Source organism: Bufo gargarizans, chromosome 4, assembly GCF_014858855.1.
Source record: "Bufo gargarizans isolate SCDJY-AF-19 chromosome 4, ASM1485885v1, whole genome shotgun sequence".
Taxonomy (NCBI): domain Eukaryota; kingdom Metazoa; phylum Chordata; class Amphibia; order Anura; family Bufonidae; genus Bufo; species Bufo gargarizans.
Window position 1 is genome coordinate 111,158,703 of NC_058083.1, and position 17,283 is coordinate 111,175,985.

Consider the following 17,283-nt stretch of genomic DNA (forward strand, 5'->3'; position numbering starts at 1 on the left):
CTGTGGGGTTTCTCTCCGTGTCTCAGCACCACAAAAAAATAGAACATGTTCTATTTTTTGCAGTGCGGACGGATCATGGACCCATTCAAATTGATTGGGTCTGGATTTGTCTACGGCAGCGGCATGGAGATTTGCAGGAGGCCTTAGGCTACTTTCACACTTGCGTTCAGGGTTCCGCTTGTGAGTTCCGTTTGAAGGCTCTCACAAGCGGCCCCGAACGGATCCGTACAGCCCCAATGCATTCTGAGTGGATGCGGATCCGCTCAGAATGCATCACTATGGCTCCGTTTGGCCTCCGCTCAGCAGGCGGACACCCGAACGCTGCTTGCAGCATTTTCGTGTCCGCCTGGCTGTGCGGAGCCAAACAATGCAAGTCAATGGGGATGGATCCGTTAGACGTTGACACAATATGGTGCCATTTCAAACGGATCCATCCCCCATTGACTTTCAATGTAAAGTCTGGACTGATCCGTCTGAGTACAAATTGGACTTCGATTTTCTTCTGAAATATAATGCAAACGGATCCGTTCTGAACGGATACCATCGTCTGTGCAGATACCAGATACCAGACGGATCCGCTCCGAACGCAAGTGTGAAAGTAGCCTTACATGTATGGGACTGCTGCTAGTGCTGTACGCGGCAGCCGTATGGAAGTGAATGGAGTGTTGATCACGCATGCACTGCTCCATTCACATGGGACCCTTGCCAGCATTTGCGGACCCCCATTCTCATGATCACTGAGGGTCCCAGTGGTCGGACTCCAGCAATAAAACACATCCCCTATCCTGTGGATAAGAGGTTAGTGTTATGAGCAGGAGAACCCCTTTAATAAATGAGATAGATACTAAAAAAGAAAAAGTCAGCAGCACTGTCAAAGTGAAGTTGGTTGCGATCCCTCCAAGACTGTTGGATCTAGGTGTCACAATGTCAGGTTTACAAAGAAGAGGTGCACTCCACCACCCATAGGTAGGTAGTTAGATACTGTAGATAGATATAGCATAGGTAGATAGATGATAGCTAGCTTTGATAGCAATAGACTAAACCAAGCAGCAATGTGTGCAAATGAAGTAATGGTGTGCTAGCAGCCATGGGTGTGATTCAGCATCCAAATAATAAAATAAAGAAATGCCCCAGCATTTCCAGGGTTCTTTCAAATGTGTTTTCCTTTAATAAAGGATATAAAAGACAACACATTTGAAAGAACTCTGGGAGTGCTGGGGAATTTCAGCCTCCGCGTCATAATAAAAGTAGAGGAAAAGGATGCACCATTAGTGGCACTGGGAATCTATCAGGGTGGGCACCAAGGACAATTTCCTCTGGTGGGCCCATGGTACTCCAGTACGACACTACCACAGTGATCTGCTCCCCAGTAACAATCTGTATCACAATGAGCAATTGCATTAACCATCACTCGCCCCCATACAGTTGAAGTGATCGCTGCATGTAAATGTATCTCTTTCCTCCACTGATGAACAGGCAGTTATTGGGAAGGAACAGTCCCTTCCCAATAATTGACTGCTCGGTAAGTATCTAAATGCGCCTTTAGAAAATTTACACCGTGAGCCCTGTTCGAGACAAGGATTGATGAAAGTGACGAATATATCAATAAAAAGCTGTAGAATATGTCAGCACTACATATGCCAAAAAAGTCATTAACTTCTTGAAATAAGTTTCCTTGTGTGATACCAAGCATAAGATCACCTTGGTGAATGCCAAGAGGACGTTACCTGCCTGACTGCATTTTGCCAACAATAAAGTTTAGTGGAGGAGAGAAAATATTATAGGGCTGGTTTTCAGGGTTTGGGCTGGGCCTGTTATTTCTGATGAAGCATACTAACTCTTTTTAGATAATTGTACGCTTCCAACATAGTGGTAGCATACATGACTGCGCCCCTGTGCATAAAGTGAGACCCATTAAGACAAGTTTGATGTGGTGGAACCTGTGTGATTGCACAAAGCCGTGATCTCAACCCCACCCAACACCTATGGGATGAATTGGACCACTAACTACAAGCCGACCCTTGTCCAACATCAGTGCCCGACATTAGGGTGAATGAGCACAAATGCCACACAATCTAGTGGAAATAAGTGAATGAATATAATAAAAGTTTCACACTGAAGGATAGATAGATCCCAAATAGGCCAACTCAGTTGACTAATAAACCTTTGGGACATACTTACTTGATCTTGTAGGATAAAGTGGGATAGCACTCAGAATGACCAACCACAAAATATTCAGGTACAGTGAACCTGTAGATAGAGCAGAAGAGAATATTATTATAAAATATTAAAGGGGTTTTCCAAAACTTTAGAACTGTTGACCTATCCTCTGGGCCTTTGAGGAGTAGCGACAATTCTTAGAAGGGGCTCAGCACCAAATTACTGTGCTTACAGATCACAAAAACCTAATTTATCTGGATACTGATAAATACTTGAATCCTAGGCAAGCACAATGGGCCTTGTTCTTTACCCAGTTTAACTTTATTGTTACTTTTTCATCCTGGGTCTGGTAATGTGAAGACGGATGCTTTATCACATAGTTTTGGTACTTGTGATTCTATTGATAATTAACCTGCTAATATTCTTCACCCTGGTGTTGTCATTGCTGCCGTTAGTCCAGTACAGCCGGACTAGAGCGCCAGCCTAAGGGGAGGCTGTCATGATAGATTTAGGGGACGAGGGGACGGCGGATTTAGTAAGCGGGTGGGGAAAGGGCAAGAAAAGATCAAGTTAGGAAGGGGGCCGGGTTAGGAGAGGGGCGGAGCGTTAGGTTTTTAAGGGGGGGGGGGCGAAGCGCACACGTACTTGTGATGGAGGCCCTCCTGAATAGGTTGCGGGAGGCTGCGGAATCGCGGGGACCGGAGTGGCTAGAAGCGCAGGTGGTGGGCCTGCTTGGTGAGGAGGCAGCGGGCACAGCCAGCTCAGCGCCCGAGGGCAGACGGCCGCGGCGGGCAAGGCCGCCGGCGCGCCTTAACCCAAGCGAAACCCCATGGGTTTGGCGCCGAATTGGGAGCCCCTCCAGGGACCCTCCGCGCCGGGGAGGCTCTGCAGAAACTCCTGGGTCAGCCTCCCGGCGCAGTACGGCGGAGCCCAGCGCAGGGCAGGGGTACCATCACCCTGCCTTCTCCAGCATGCCGCGAGGGATCTGGACCGGGACCTACGGGATCCCCCCCTCGCAGGGGGATGGGAGGCCTGCGCGGCGAGGGAGTGTGCAACAGAGCGGGCACAAGGCTGGGCTGGTCGGCAGGGGCCCAGGCCTTGGGAGACAGCTGGGGTGGCAGCGAGCGCTGGCACCTTCATCGTGCGCACCCAGCACCGTGGAGGCTGGGGTGCTGGGATCCGGGTCTGCAGTGGTGTCGGCGCAGGAGGACGAGGCCTTGCTGAGGATGGATCTGTTGGAGTCAGGAGTGACGGCTGCGGGGTTCACAGCGCCCGGGCAGCCAGGTAAGAACTCTGTGGGACCTTTGTGTTCGGTAGTTAGTACCCCTGGAGGGTGGGGGCAGGGGGAACCAGAGGGAGTTAGTTGGAGGGCTGAGTCAATTGTTGGGGAGCCTGGCGGGTTTGGGTTGCTGGTCTTAGGGGAGCGGGGTTGTCCCTGTTGCCTGCCTGGGGGGTAGGGGCGCCCTATGGTGCCGGGTCAAGGGGGGTCGGGGGTTGCCAACGCGCAGGTGCGGGGGGGGGGGGGGCAGTCAGTATCAGTGCAGTATCACAGGCGGGGGGCGAGGATGAGCGGCGGAGGGTAGATGACTTGGCGCAAGGAGAGGTGTACGTCTGTTTTGAGGGCCCATTAGGGGCGCATTTGAAAATAGATGTGAGGGAGCGGATTTGGAAGGGGGAGTATATTGAGATCTTTTCCTTGTTGCCATTGGAGAGATTTCAGTTGGATAGGGTGCGGCAGGACGAGGGGAAGAGAGAGGAGGATGAAAAACGCAGATATCGGCTGATTCCGCGTACCTTTTCTAACTGGCTGCAGGCGTTTGCCATTTTGGCGAGCGTCATTGGGGAAAAAACGCTGGAGTGCTGCTCCGCGCTGTTTTGTTATATGGATGCGATTGGGGAGGCGTATCGGGTATACGGGGGCATGGGCTGGTTTCGTTATGATGAGCAATTTAGACAGAGGAAGGCGGTCCGCCCGAATATATACGGGTGGGACCATAAAGATATTGGTTTGTGGATGCGAGTGACGGCGCCTGGGCGGCAGGGGCAGTCCTTTCGGGGGGAAGCAGGTGGTGGGGCGGGACAGTCCGGGTTGTCAATGGCTGCGGCAAATGGTTTGTGCTTCCTTTTCAATAAAGGGAGCTGCAAGTTCGGAGCAAAGTGCAAGTTCAAGCACGAGTGCACTTCTTGTGGGGGGGCCCATGGGGCGTCCAGATGTTTTCGTGGGGGTAGGCCGAGGGAAGGGGATTCTAGTGGGAAAGGGTTCGACGCCAGTACGGGTGGGAAGGATGCAGCCGTTTTTAAATAGGTATCCGGTTTGGTCGGCGGCTCGGTTATTGTTGGAGGGTTTTAAATTTGGTTTTCGTATCCCGTCGGACGGCGGCCTTACCCCTTTTACGGGGAAGAATTCGCGTTCGGCGGGGGATCATGCGGAAGTTGTGTCGGAGAAGCTGGCAAAGAAGGTGTTGTTGGGGCGTATAGATGGTCCGTTTGTGTCTCCGCTGTTTGCGGAATTTAAAGTTTCGCCGTTGGGGGTAGTGCCAAAGAAGGAGCCGAATAAGTTTCGGCTGATCCACCACTTGTCATTTCCGAGAGGGGTGTCGGTCAATGAGGGTATTGATCCTGAATTGTGTTCGCTGGTCTATACCTCATTTGATGCGGCTGTGGAGTGGGTGTGGCGTTTGGGCCCGGGTACTCTGTTGGCAAGGACGGACATCGAGGCGGCTTTTAGGCTGCTCCCGGTGTACCCGGATAGCTTACATCTATTGGGGTGTTATTGGGATGGGGGGGTTTACGTGGATAGGTGTCTGCCGATGAGCTGTTCTTTGTCATGCGCGTATTTTGAGGCTTTCAGTTCCTTTTTGGAGTGGGTGGTGGTGGACGTTTCGGGTTGTAAGTCAGTCATTCATTACCTGGATGATTTCTTGTGTTTAGGGCCGGCGGGTTCACGGGTGTGTCAGCTGTTGCTTTCTATGTTACAGTCGTTGTTTGCATCCTTTGGGGTGCCGTTGGCAGAGGGGAAGACGGTTGGGCCCACGACCGAGTTGAGGTTTTTGGGGATTGTTTTGGACACAGTGGCTATGGAGTGTAGGTTGCCGGAGGATAAGTTGTGCGATTTGAGGGAACAGAATTCAACAGGAGGGCGTTAGTGCTGGGGGACGCTGTGGATAATGTGGACTTTGATCTGTTCTCTGATGCGGCGGGGGGGTTGGTTTTGGGGTCTATTGCAACGGGCAGTGGTGTGCGGACCGCTGGCCTGAGTCGTGGGGGGAAAAAGGTTGGGTTAGGAATGTAGCATTGTTGGAGCTTTTTCCTATTGTGTTAGCATTGGAGTTGTGGGGGGATATGTTTCGCAATCAAAAGGTAAGGTTTCTTTGTGACAACATGGGAGTGGTGCTGGTTATTAATAGCTTGTTGGCTTCATCCCCTCCGGTGGTTAGGTTGCTGCAGCATATGGTTTTGCGTTGTTTAGCATTAAATGTGTGGGTGGTGGCGGTTCATGTGCCGGGGGTCTCTAACGGTATTGCGGATGCTCTTTCTCGTTCACAGTGGGAGTGGTTTCGGCAGTTGGCGCTAGGGGCAGAGGTCACCAGGTTGGAGTGTCCGGGGCTGCTGTGGGAGATCTTGGAGGTACTGTGAGTAGGTTATTCAGGGCTTCTCTGTCAGACGGTACATGGGCGGCATATGAGGGAGCTTGGGATAGTTGGGTGAGGTGGTGTGGCATGCTGGGTGTAGGGGTGGATGCGGGTGAGGTGCCCTTGGTGTGGTTTTTGGGGGGAAAAAAGGAAGAGGGATGGTCAGTGGCTCAGGTGAATAGGTGCATGTCAGGTTTAGCCTTTGGTTTCAAATGGCGAGGGTTGGTGGACTGTACCAAGGCCTTTATGGTGCAGCAGGTGTTGGCGACGGGATGGTAGGATGGATGACAGGCGGTTACCAGTCTCGTTTGAGTTGTTGTTGGATCTTGGGGGTCAGTTGGAGGTGGTCTGTAGATCAGTGGCGGAGGTGAGATTGTTTAGGGTGGCGTTTTCACTGGCGTTTTTTGGGGCGTTTAGGTTGGGGGAGTTGGTTATTAGGAGTGTTAATTGTGCTGGGGGGTTAAGAGACGAGGATGTACAGGTATTACAAGACAGGGTGGTGGTCTGGTTGCGCAAGTCTAAAATGGATCAGGAGGGGCGAGGGTGTAGCGTTTGCCTGTTTGAGGTGCCGGGTTGTGTAATGTGCCCGGTAGTTTGTCTGAGGGAGTATCGGGATGGTAGGGGGGGAGGGGCCCCGTTTTTGCGGCATGCGGACGGGTCGTTTTTGTCCAGGTTCCAGTTCGTGGCGGTATTGAAGAGGTGTTTGGGTGAGTTGGGGGTGGATTCGAGGTGTTATACGGGTCACTCTTTTTGGATCGGAGCGGCGATGGAGGCAGCACGTCTGGGTATGAGCGAGGAGGTTATTAAGAGGATTGGCCGGTGGGAGTCAGGTAGATTTCGTTCATATGTGTGTTTGGGCCGGCTGTGAGGGTGGCGGGTTGAGGGTTGTTTAGTATTAACGTGGTTGTTGTGCTTGTTTCTTTCAGGTGTTCCCCCGGCTCTGGTGTGGATTATCGGGCATTCATTTGTTTTTTGGGGGGCGTTGAGGGGGGACGTGAGGCCAAACGGTCGTCAGTTGGGCTTTGATAGGGAGGTGGCGGCCGTCCGGTGGCTGGGTTATCGAGGTATGTTGTTGGGGGGAGTTTTGAGGGAGGTTCACCGTTTTGTTCAGCTGGATAGGCCTCCAGATGTATTGGTGCTGCATGCGGGAGGGAACGATTTAGGTATGAAGCTGGTGAGAGAGTTAATTCGGGACATTAAGTTTGACCTGTTGCGTCTGTGGTCGTTGTTTCCTGGGATGGTAGTGGTGTGGTCGGATATAGTTCCCAGACGGTGTTGGCGGGAGGCGCGATCGGTGGAAAGGATCAACAAGGCCCTGATTAAAGTTAACAGGGCTGTTGGAAAATTTGTGGTGCGGAATGGGGCGGTTGTGGTGCGGCATTTTGATTTGGAGCCTGGAGTCGGTGAATTTTGGAGGGTAGACGGGGTCCACCTCAATGCAGTGAGCATTGATTTGTGGTCATTTGGTCTGCAAGGAGGGATCGAGCGAGCCTTGGGGGTGTGGAGGGCCGCGCAAGCTTGAGGTTATGGGTCAAGTTGTGCGTCGGTGGCGGTAGGAGGTCCTGGAAGACGGTGGTAGGGCTTGGTGTTTGTGGATGGGAGGGCCTCAATTGGTGGGGCTGGACTCCCAGGTGTGGAAAGTTGGTGGTTTTCAGTGGGGTGACCATCACTCGGTGTCTCTGAGCTGGAGTGATACGGCTGGAGGCAAGGTGGCTTAACTGGGTGTTTGGGGCATCAGCTGGAACCGGGGCTTCTAGGACCTCCTTCGTCAGGTTTAGGTATTATATATATATATATATGTATAGCAGGCTGGATTCCCAGCCTGCATTTGTGGGAGGGGCATAGGGTATTTAGCCGGCACACGCCCTCCCTCTGGTGTCGGCATCGCGCAGTACATCTCGTATTACGGCGACGTCATCCGAGTGCGACTTCCGGTTCCGGCTAGATTGACCAAGCTGAGGCTGCGGCGGTACGCCTCTCCTGTGCGGCGGTCCTTCGTGGTAAGTTACTCTGTGCTGCTTCGCCGCCGCACTACATCTCCGGGCGCCCACCTCCGGCTCCGCTTCCCCCACCAGCGCGTCTCCTTCTGCTGCGCTTGTCCGCGTGCCCTGGCCCGCGCCGCCTGACTCCGTTCGGCACTTCTCCACTACTTCCCCGATGCGTTCCACGGTGGAACGCATCGGCATGTACAATCCCGGCCAACTCCCGGAGCTCCACCACTTCCCCGTTGCGTTCCACGGTGGAACGCATCGGCGTTCATTAATCGCTTTAATCATGAGAAAGCCTTCCATATCGCCAACCTTCCATGCGCTCCCCCGTGGGGGCACACAGGGGGAACCCCATATACTATATACCCTGTGCTCCAATATGGAAGGCATACCACGCCCACTCCCGATTCCTTGACTGCATTTATTTCTCACATGTATTCAATGTAGTGTCACATGAAAAGTTCAGAACAAGCTTTGGGCAGGCACGTTGCGGGGATGCCGTGGCCGGGCGGCGCGGGCTTGTTGTGCGGGCGTTCCGGGAGCAGCCGCGTGTGCCTGTCCAAACACCTGATACGTTCAGGTTCCTTTTCAGGTCCGGTTGCCTGATACGTCCGGGGTTTGTTTTCATTATGTCCTCCCACCTGATCCGTTCAAGGTCTTTCCGATATGTTCAAGATTGCCTCCACGTCCTCCTGCCTGATACGTTCAGGATGTTCTTTGTGCCTTCGGCCTGATACGTTCAGGTTTCTATCTTCGTGTCTGTTTGCCTGATACGTCCAGGTTTCCGTCTTCGTGTCTGTCTGCCTGATACGTTCAGGTTTCCGTCTTCGTGTCTGTCTGCCTGATATGTTCAGGTTTCCGTCTTCGTGTCTGTCTGCCTGATACGTTCGGGTTTTCTGTTTCTGTTTTTTTCTGCCTGATACGTTCAAGTCCTCGTCATGTCCTCTTGCTGGTCAAGCCTTCATCATGTCCTCCCTCCTGTTACGTTTGGTTCATCCCCATAGGTGTACCTATCACGGTCAGTTCAGGCTTCTTTATCTGTCACGCTTGGGGCCTGTTGCTCGCCATTGCCATCACGCACGGTCATGTCTCCTCACTGCCTGCCACACTGGTCAATTCCACGCTGGCAGCCAGTTGGGGCCTCGTTTCCAGACGCATCTCGGCTCTCGGTCTTGTTCAGGGCCCGGCGTTTTGTTCACTTGTTCACGCCAGGTCATGTTCATCACTAACTGATACGCTCAGGCCGCTCGGTTTTCGTGTTTTCTTTCAGGTTGTCCTTCCATCGCCTGATATCGTTCAGTGTTTCTTACGTTTTCAGCCTGCCACCTCCAGGGTTCGTTTTCTTCCTGTTCATCACCACGTAAGTTTCGTCTTGTCAGCATATGTTGGGGTACCTCTCCCCGCAGGTACCAGATAAAATTTCTTCCTCACTTACCAATCCCAGATTCGCAGGGTGTGAAGTTCACCCTCCTCACGGACTTTCCCGAGTTTTGGTTCGATTGCTCCCAGGTTTTCCAAACAATTTTCCACCCTAAACCTTCTGAGGCTCCAGGTAAGTGAAAAAAAAAAAAAAAAAAAAAAAATGTTTTTGGGGTTGTCAATTCACGTCAGATCCGTCCACAGGGTCCGGTCTTCTTCGTGCAACATGTCTCACGTCTCGGACATTGAGGACTCGATGTCCATCCCTGAGTCAGCGGTCTCCGAGGCAGCCAGCCGCGCGTCTTACAGGCATTGGACCATCCCCAGGATGATCGCCGAACTGAAGAAGAAAGGGATCCGCCACTCGGCATCTGCACGAAAGGCAGAACTATATCATCTGCTCTTCCCTGAATCCCCCAGGACTCCCGAACCACCCGAAGCCTCCGAAGATCTGGTCTCCATGTCGACCATCCAGCTCTCCCTGACTCAACTCCATGCGACCATCAACAACCTAGCATCTTCGATGTCACACATCGATTCCAGGCTCCAGGCCGTTGAGAGCAAGATTGCTACGCCTCCTCCTCCGCCAGAGCCCGAAGCTGGTCCTTGTACCTGGGGACGTTGGCCTGGGAAGTAGAAGTCTGGCCTCTCCTGACATCGCCCCCGCGTTCTTCGTGTCAGAGAACATCAGGCGGGATATCCTGGCGGGAAAGGACATCAATTTGGCCGCCATCCTAATCTCCACCATGATACGGTCGAAAACCGGACAATCGCCTGCGGTGATGTGTCGGTGGTGCTGAGGTCCAAAGATGTCCGCCTCAACAAGAAGCTGTCCATCCCCGAGTTCATGCTGACCTTCAGCCTGTACCGGGACATAGTGTGCTCCATTCATCCCCACCGCAGGGTAGAATTGGACACGTACATGTACAAGGTCACCGAGCTTGTACCGCTTTTTATGAGTACCACCGGTCCTTCTCTGCCAAAGCTGCAGCGGCTTTCCTCCAGCACCAGCATGTTACCAACTGGGCAGTGTTGGACATGGAGATTTTTTGCAGGCACTTCGCCGGGCAAAAATCCCCAGCCTGTGCCGGCTGCCAATCAGTCCTCCATTCATCTGATTGGTGCCCCCATGTCACCAACCCATCTCCTGCCAGGCCAACGTTCAGCTCAGGGGCGCAGAAACCCAACCCCGCCACGGACAAACTCGGTCGTCCCATCACTTTCTTAGGAAAGAATCAGATCTGTAACAACTTCAACCTGGGTTTTTGCAGTTATGATAAATGCAAGGCTTTGCACATCTGCGCCATCTGTTTCAGGGCCCATCCCCAGTCCTCCTGTTCTCAACGCACGTCAAAACGCTCCTGACTAGGCGGGGTCAACGTTGACCTGTTACTCTCCCTCCTCCAACAACATCATGACCCCAGTTTTGTCCTGTTTCTCACACAGGGTTTCTCAGAGGGTTTCCATACAGGGCTAGTCACCCTTCCGCAGGTCACTCATGAGTGCCCCAACCTCCTCTCTTCTCTGGCGGATCCCGGGGCGGTGGACGCTCTGTTGGAGGCGGAGTTGCAGAAGGGCTTCATGATCGGTCCTTTTGCGGAATCCCCTTTCCCCCTGTACCGGGTCAGCCCCATAGGTCTGGTGTCCAAAAAATCCTCCAATAAAAAATGATTAATTTATGACCTGTCTGCTCCTCATGCATCCAGCACCCCCAGCCTAAATTCCCTGGTCCCGTCGGACGAGTTCTCCATGCAGTACTCGTCCCTGGACGAGGCCGTGGAGCTCATTTTACAGGTCGGGGCAGGAGCTTGGTTGTCAAAAGCGGACATTGCTGATGCCTTCAAGTTGCTGCCTATCCTGCCTCACCTGTGGAAGTTCTACGGCATCAAATGGAGGGCAAAATATTATTTTGCCACCCGCTTGACGTTCGGGTCAAAGAGCAGTCCCTGGCTCTTTGACCAGTTCGCCCAAGCGCTTCATTGGCTCTTGGTCAACCATGCCCACTGCCCGAGGGTCATCCATTATCTGGACGACTTCCTGCTCATCGAGCAGGCCGAACACGCCCCGGACAGGTTGGACAGCCTCCTCAGCCTGTTCAGCCGTCTGAACGTTCCAGTGGCTTCAGCTAAGGTCGAGGGCCCCTCCAGGGTAATCACCTTTCTGGGCATCACCCTGGACACTATCAGAATGGAGGCCAGCCTCCCCCTGGACAAATTAAACAGGTTAAAGGACTCTGTGGCCAGGCTCGTGGGCACCCGCACGGTGTCAAGGTTGGAACTCCAGTCTTTATTGGGGTCCTTCAACTTTGCCGCCAGGATCATGCCCCAAGGCAGGTCTTTCACCGCCGGCCTGCTCAGACTCCTCCCAGCAGCCTCAGATCAGCATGCCCTCATCCACCTCGGACGCGATGCGCTGGCGGATCTGGCCATGTGGTCACTGTTTTTGTCCAGCTGGAATGGCATCTCCCTCTTCGTTCCTCAGTGGGACGAGGCCTCCCCCTTGGTGTTCTCCGATGCTGCGGCTTCCCTCGGTTTCGGGGCCATCTGCGGGGATCAATGGTTTGCGGGTCCTTGGCCCGCGCAGGTCTCCTCAGACCAGGAGGCTACCAGGTCCTCCCCCCTGCTTGAGGTTTACCCCATCGTCGCAGCCGCTCTTGTCTGGGGGCAGTCATGGAGCAACAGGTCAGTGTGCTTCATGACTGACAACCAGGCTGTTGTTGACATCCTCGCCAGGGGTAGGTCCAGCTCCCCCAAGGTCATGCGTCTGGTTCGCAGGCTCACCTGGCTGTCTCTTCTAAACAACTTCCGTGTCATCTGCAGGCACATAGAGGGCAAGAAGAATACTGCAGCCGATGCTCTGTCCCGTTTAAACTTTAATTTGTTTTTTCAGGTCATGCCGGGAGCACGGAGAGTCGGGATCAACCCTCCGGGGTTCGAAGCCCTGATCATGGACTAGAGGAGTACATTTCCGCAGCCCACGGTCTCATCCGCAAGTCTCTCTCGGCTAATTCTGCCCGGAACTATTCAACAGGGTGGAACACCTTCAGGCGGTTTGCCCACCTTCACCCCAGGGGGGACAGGGACGGAGTCTCCTTCGTCCTGGCGTACTGCCACAAGGAGCTCCATTTGTCCCACAACACCATCAGACTTTATTTAGCGGGCATCCAGCACCACCACATGATCAGTCATCCCAGTCATACCTCCTTCTTTTCCTCCCAGGCGGTCAAGGCGGTTTTGAGAGGCATCCAGAAGCTCTCTTCCCCTTCCATTCCCACCAGACAACCAGTCACAGGGGAATTATTCCAAAAAATTTCTGCCGCCCTAGATGGTAATCCCTTTGGCCCTTTCAGAAGTTTGATCCTCAAAACCGTTCTCTACCTCAGCTTCTATGGGTTTCTCAGGCCGGGGGAATTCTGCTGCACCTCAGCCCGGAATCCAGGGCCAGTTATCAGCCAGCTCCACCATAGTTTAGACCACTTCACCTTCTCTCTACCTTCCTCCAAAACCTCCCAAGTCGGTCCACCGGTACAGATCGAATACTTTAATTCGTTCAATCCTTGGTGCCCAGTGTCCGTGTTCAATCAGCTGCTCTCCACTCTCCATGACAGAACTCCCGATAGCCCCCTACTGCCATTTCCCGTGCTGTCACTGACATCCTCGCAGTTCATCAGGTACATTCGTTCCATAGCTTCGGGTCTGGGGTTCCACGCTGCTTCCATTTCCGGACACTCCTTCCGAATCGGGGCCGCATCGGCAGCCTCCAAACATGGCGTCCCCGCTCTTGTCATACGGAAGATGGGACGCTGGCAATCTTCCTGTTTTTCCCGCTACATCCCTCATCCACGGGTCGAGATTGCCAAAGCCTTTTCCAGTCTGGTTCTGTAAACTCCAAATAATAAACTGCCTAAAATTCATGTTTTGCCCCTTTTTTGGCTACCCGCGTCATGTGGCTAAAGGCACACCACTAGCCAAGTTAGGTCCCACCGTGTCCAGTTCACACCCTCTTTCCAACACTCCCCCCGGAGCCTTGACCACAAGTATAGCAGGCTGGATTCCCAGCCTGCATTTGTGGGAGGGGCATAGGGTATTTAGCCGGCACACGCCCTCCCTCTGGTGTCGGCATCGCGCAGTGCCCCACCCGACCCTCCCTCTTTTCCAGCTTCACTCAGCTCAGACTCCCTGGGTTAGCCCCCTTTTTTGGCTACCCGCGTCACGTGGCTAAAGGCACACCACTAGCCAAGTTAGGTCCCACCGTGTCCAGTTCACACCCTCTTTCCATCACTCCCCCCGGAGCCTTGACCACAAATATATACAGACGTGGACAAAATTGTTGGTACCCTTTGGTCAATGAAAGAAAAAGTCACAATGGTCACAGAAATAACTTTAATCTGACAAAAGTAATAATAAATTAAAATTCTATAAATGTTAACCAATGAAAGTCAGACATTGTTTTTCAACCATGCTTCAACAGAATTATGTAAAAAAATAAACTCATGAAACAGGCATGGACAAAAATGATGGTACCCCTAACTTAATATTTTGTTGCGCAACCTTTTGAGGCAATCACTGCAATCAAACGCTTCCTGTAACTGTCAATGAGACATCTGCACCTCTCAGCAGGTATTTTGGCCCACTCCTCATGAGCAAACTGCTCCAGTTGTGTCCGGTTTGAAGGGTGCCTTTTCCAGACTGCATGTTTCAGCTCCTTCCAAAGATGCTCAATAGGATTGAGGTCAGGGCTCATAGAAGGCCACTTTAGAATAGTCCAATTTTTTCCTCTTAGCCATTCTTGGGTGTTTTTAGCGGTGTGTTTTGGGTCATTGTCCTGTTGCAAGACCCATGACCTGCGACTGAGACCAAGCTTTCTGACACTGGCTAGTACATTTCTCTCTAGAATTCCTTGATAGTCTTGAGATTTCATTGTACCCTGCACAGATTCAAGACACCCTGTGCCAGACGCAGCAAAGCAGCCCCAGAACATAACAGAGCCTCCTCCATGTTTCACAGTAGGGACAGTGTTCTTTTCTTGATATGCTTCATTTTTTCGTCTGTGAACATACAGCTGATGTGCCTTGGCAAAAACTTCGATTTTTGTCTCATCTGTCCACAGGACATTCTCCCAGAAGCTTTGTGGCTTGTCAACATGTAGTTTGGCATATTCCAGTCTTGCTTTTTTATGATTCGTTTTCAACAATGGTGTCCTCCTTGGTCGTCTCCCATGTAGTCCACTTTGGCTCAAACAACGACGGATGGTGCGATCTGACACTGATGTTCCTTGAGCATGAAGTTCACCTTGAATCTCTTTAGAAGTCTTTCTAGGCTCTTTTGTTACCATTCGGATTATCCGTCTCTTAGATTTGTCATCAATTTTCCTCCTGCGGCCACGTCCAGGGAGGTTGGCTACAGTCCCATGGATCTTAAACTTATGAATAATATGTGCAACTGTACTCACAGGAACATCTAGTTGCTTGGAGATGGTCTTATAGCCTTTACCTTTAACATGCTTGTCTATAATTTTCTTTCTGATCTCTTGAGACAGCTCTTTCCTTTGCTTCCTCTGGTCCATGTCGAGTGTGGTACACACCATATCACCAAACAACACAGTGATTACCTGGAGCCATATATATAGGCCCAATGGCTGATTACAAGGTTGTAGACACCTGTGATGCTAATTAGTGGACACACCTTGAATTAACATGTCCCTTTGGTCACATTATGTTCTGTGTTTTCTAGGGGTACCATCATTTTTGTCCATGCCTGTTTCATGAGTTTATTTTTTTACATAATTCTGTTGAAGCATGGTTGAAAAACAATGTCTGACTTTCATTGGTTAACATTTATAGAATTTTAATTTATTATTACTTTTGTCAGATTAAAGTTATTTCTGTGACCATTGTGACTTTTTCTTTCATTGACCAAAGGGTACCAACAATTTTGTCCACGTCTGTATATATATATATATATATATATATATATATATATGTTTATATATATATATATATATTTATATTGGATTTTATGTTATGTATCAATAAAAGGCTGCTATGGCCATTTAATTCCAAGATAAGGCTCCGTGTCATTCTTGGTGGGGTTTAGGTTATGGGTAAGGTAAAACTGGCATAGGACTATTGGGAGGGAATAGAGGACCTGAGGTAATTCCCCAATAACCTTATCATGATCTTGCCGTCAAAATTCAGGCTCCTAGTTACCTTCCCTCTGGTAAGTTGATTGTTCCTCAAATCTTTGCCTTAAAGGCGATCTGAGATTGATGACCTATCTTGAGGATAGGTCATCAATATTAAAAGTCAAGAGAGCCTCTTTAAGGCAGATAATCACATTCTTATTATGCACTTTATTGCGGCTGCAAAAACACTAATTCCCCTGCAATGGTTAGACCCTCACCCTCCATTTCTGGAATGGGTTGTGAAAATGAACCAGATCTGTCAGTTTGAGGAAATGTCCAGCTGGATTAAGGGGACTCACAAACAATTCCTACAGATATGGTCCGCATGGCAGTCCATTGCTACCACATTATGAGAAATGGAATTGACATTATATGTACATATGAATTTGAACAGCTGACCGGGTTCTGTCCAACATCAGTCATGATTGCTGATTAGATTCTTATATCTCTAGATTGGCCTACAAGATGTTATACTATACTATAACCTTATTATCCCTCCCTCCCACCCTCCCCCTCCTTTCCTTTCCCTACTGCCCATTCTCCTTGGTCTTATATTATCATTTAGGGTCCATTCCGCATTTTGCAGAACGGAATTGCGGACCCATTCATTTCTATAGGGCAGCACGATGTGCACTTCCGGGTCCGCAATTCCGTTCCCGAAAAAAATAGAACATGTCCTATTCTTTCGCAATTACGGACAAGAATAGCCATATTCTATTAGTGCTGGCAATGTGCGGTCCGCAAAATGTGGAACGCACATTGCCGCTGTCTGTGTTTTGCGGATCCGCTAAACACGTTACGGACGTCTGAATGGAGCCTTATTCCCACCTCTTCTCCTGTACTTATTTCACTGTCCTTTACACCAATGGACCTGTGTTCAGAGGTAAACAAGGACTTTTGACAATTGAACAATCTCTGTTATACTGTTTTGGATTGTACACCTTTAGACATTATAAATAATGTTAAAAAAAAAAAAGATTCACAATATTATGTACTGTATATCCCAAGTGACCACAGCAGCCAGTCACTGGCCTAAGCAGCCTTGTAGGGTATATGGTCATGTCAGCCAAGTAGACAAAGCCCAGCAGGGAGGACAAGAAAAGCGCTGCTGGATGTGAATTAAAGGGGTTTTCCAAGATTTCTGTACTGATGACTTATCCTCAGGATAGGTCATCAGTATCTGATTGACGGGGGTCCGACACCTGGGATTTGTTTGAGAAGGCACTGGTGCTCCTTATATTTTCACTCAGCAGGACCTGCGCTGACGTCACCGCGCTCACCACATGGTGACGTCAGTGAAGGTCCTTTTGCAGGTCCTTCAACAAGAACAAAGAAGAGGATCCCGGCTGTGCGATCAAGTGGATGAGGTGAGCAATGTTTTTATTATTTTTTTTACCCTCAATTGACATTTCACTTTGCATGGATGCAAATGACACCCTTCAACTTTAATAAAAACATCCTTGACCTCTAATAAATTATGACAAACACTTTATTGTGGAATAAAAATGGCCTCAATGCTTTATTAAGAGTAACCAATTAAAAAATTAACATACTTTAATAAATAAAAAATTAAAACCATTAATTCCATTAAATAAATAACCATTGGAAACTAATAATTACCGAAATCCACTCAGCAATAGCTGAGTGACACAGCCCCTCTAATAAAGAAAAGCGACATAAGCAATAAAAAGGGGAAAGGAGGGCGGGGCGACGATCCGGTCTTCTTAACACTGGCCCAGAAGCGCAGCCGAAACCGCAATTTAAGGACCAGAAGATTCCCGCCATAGGTACAGCCACCAACCAGAGGCCTTGAAATCACCCTCAGCAACAACATAAACCAATCAGCCGTGATCATAGGCTGACACTACAGCTTACAGGCAAACCAGAACAAACCAGCTGAT

The 17,283-nt window shown here is 50.6% G+C and overlaps 1 protein-coding gene across 1 annotated transcript in view; it reads right to left on the bottom strand.

Moving 5' to 3' along the window:
- Window positions 1-17,283, bottom strand: part of PROC (protein C, inactivator of coagulation factors Va and VIIIa) — a 99,845-nt gene that overhangs the window by 73,233 nt on the left and 9,329 nt on the right. The window contains exon 2 of the mRNA XM_044290859.1: window positions 2,182-2,250. Within this exon, the coding sequence (XP_044146794.1) occupies window positions 2,182-2,250 (69 nt within the window). The remainder of the gene's footprint in view (window positions 1-2,181; window positions 2,251-17,283) is intronic.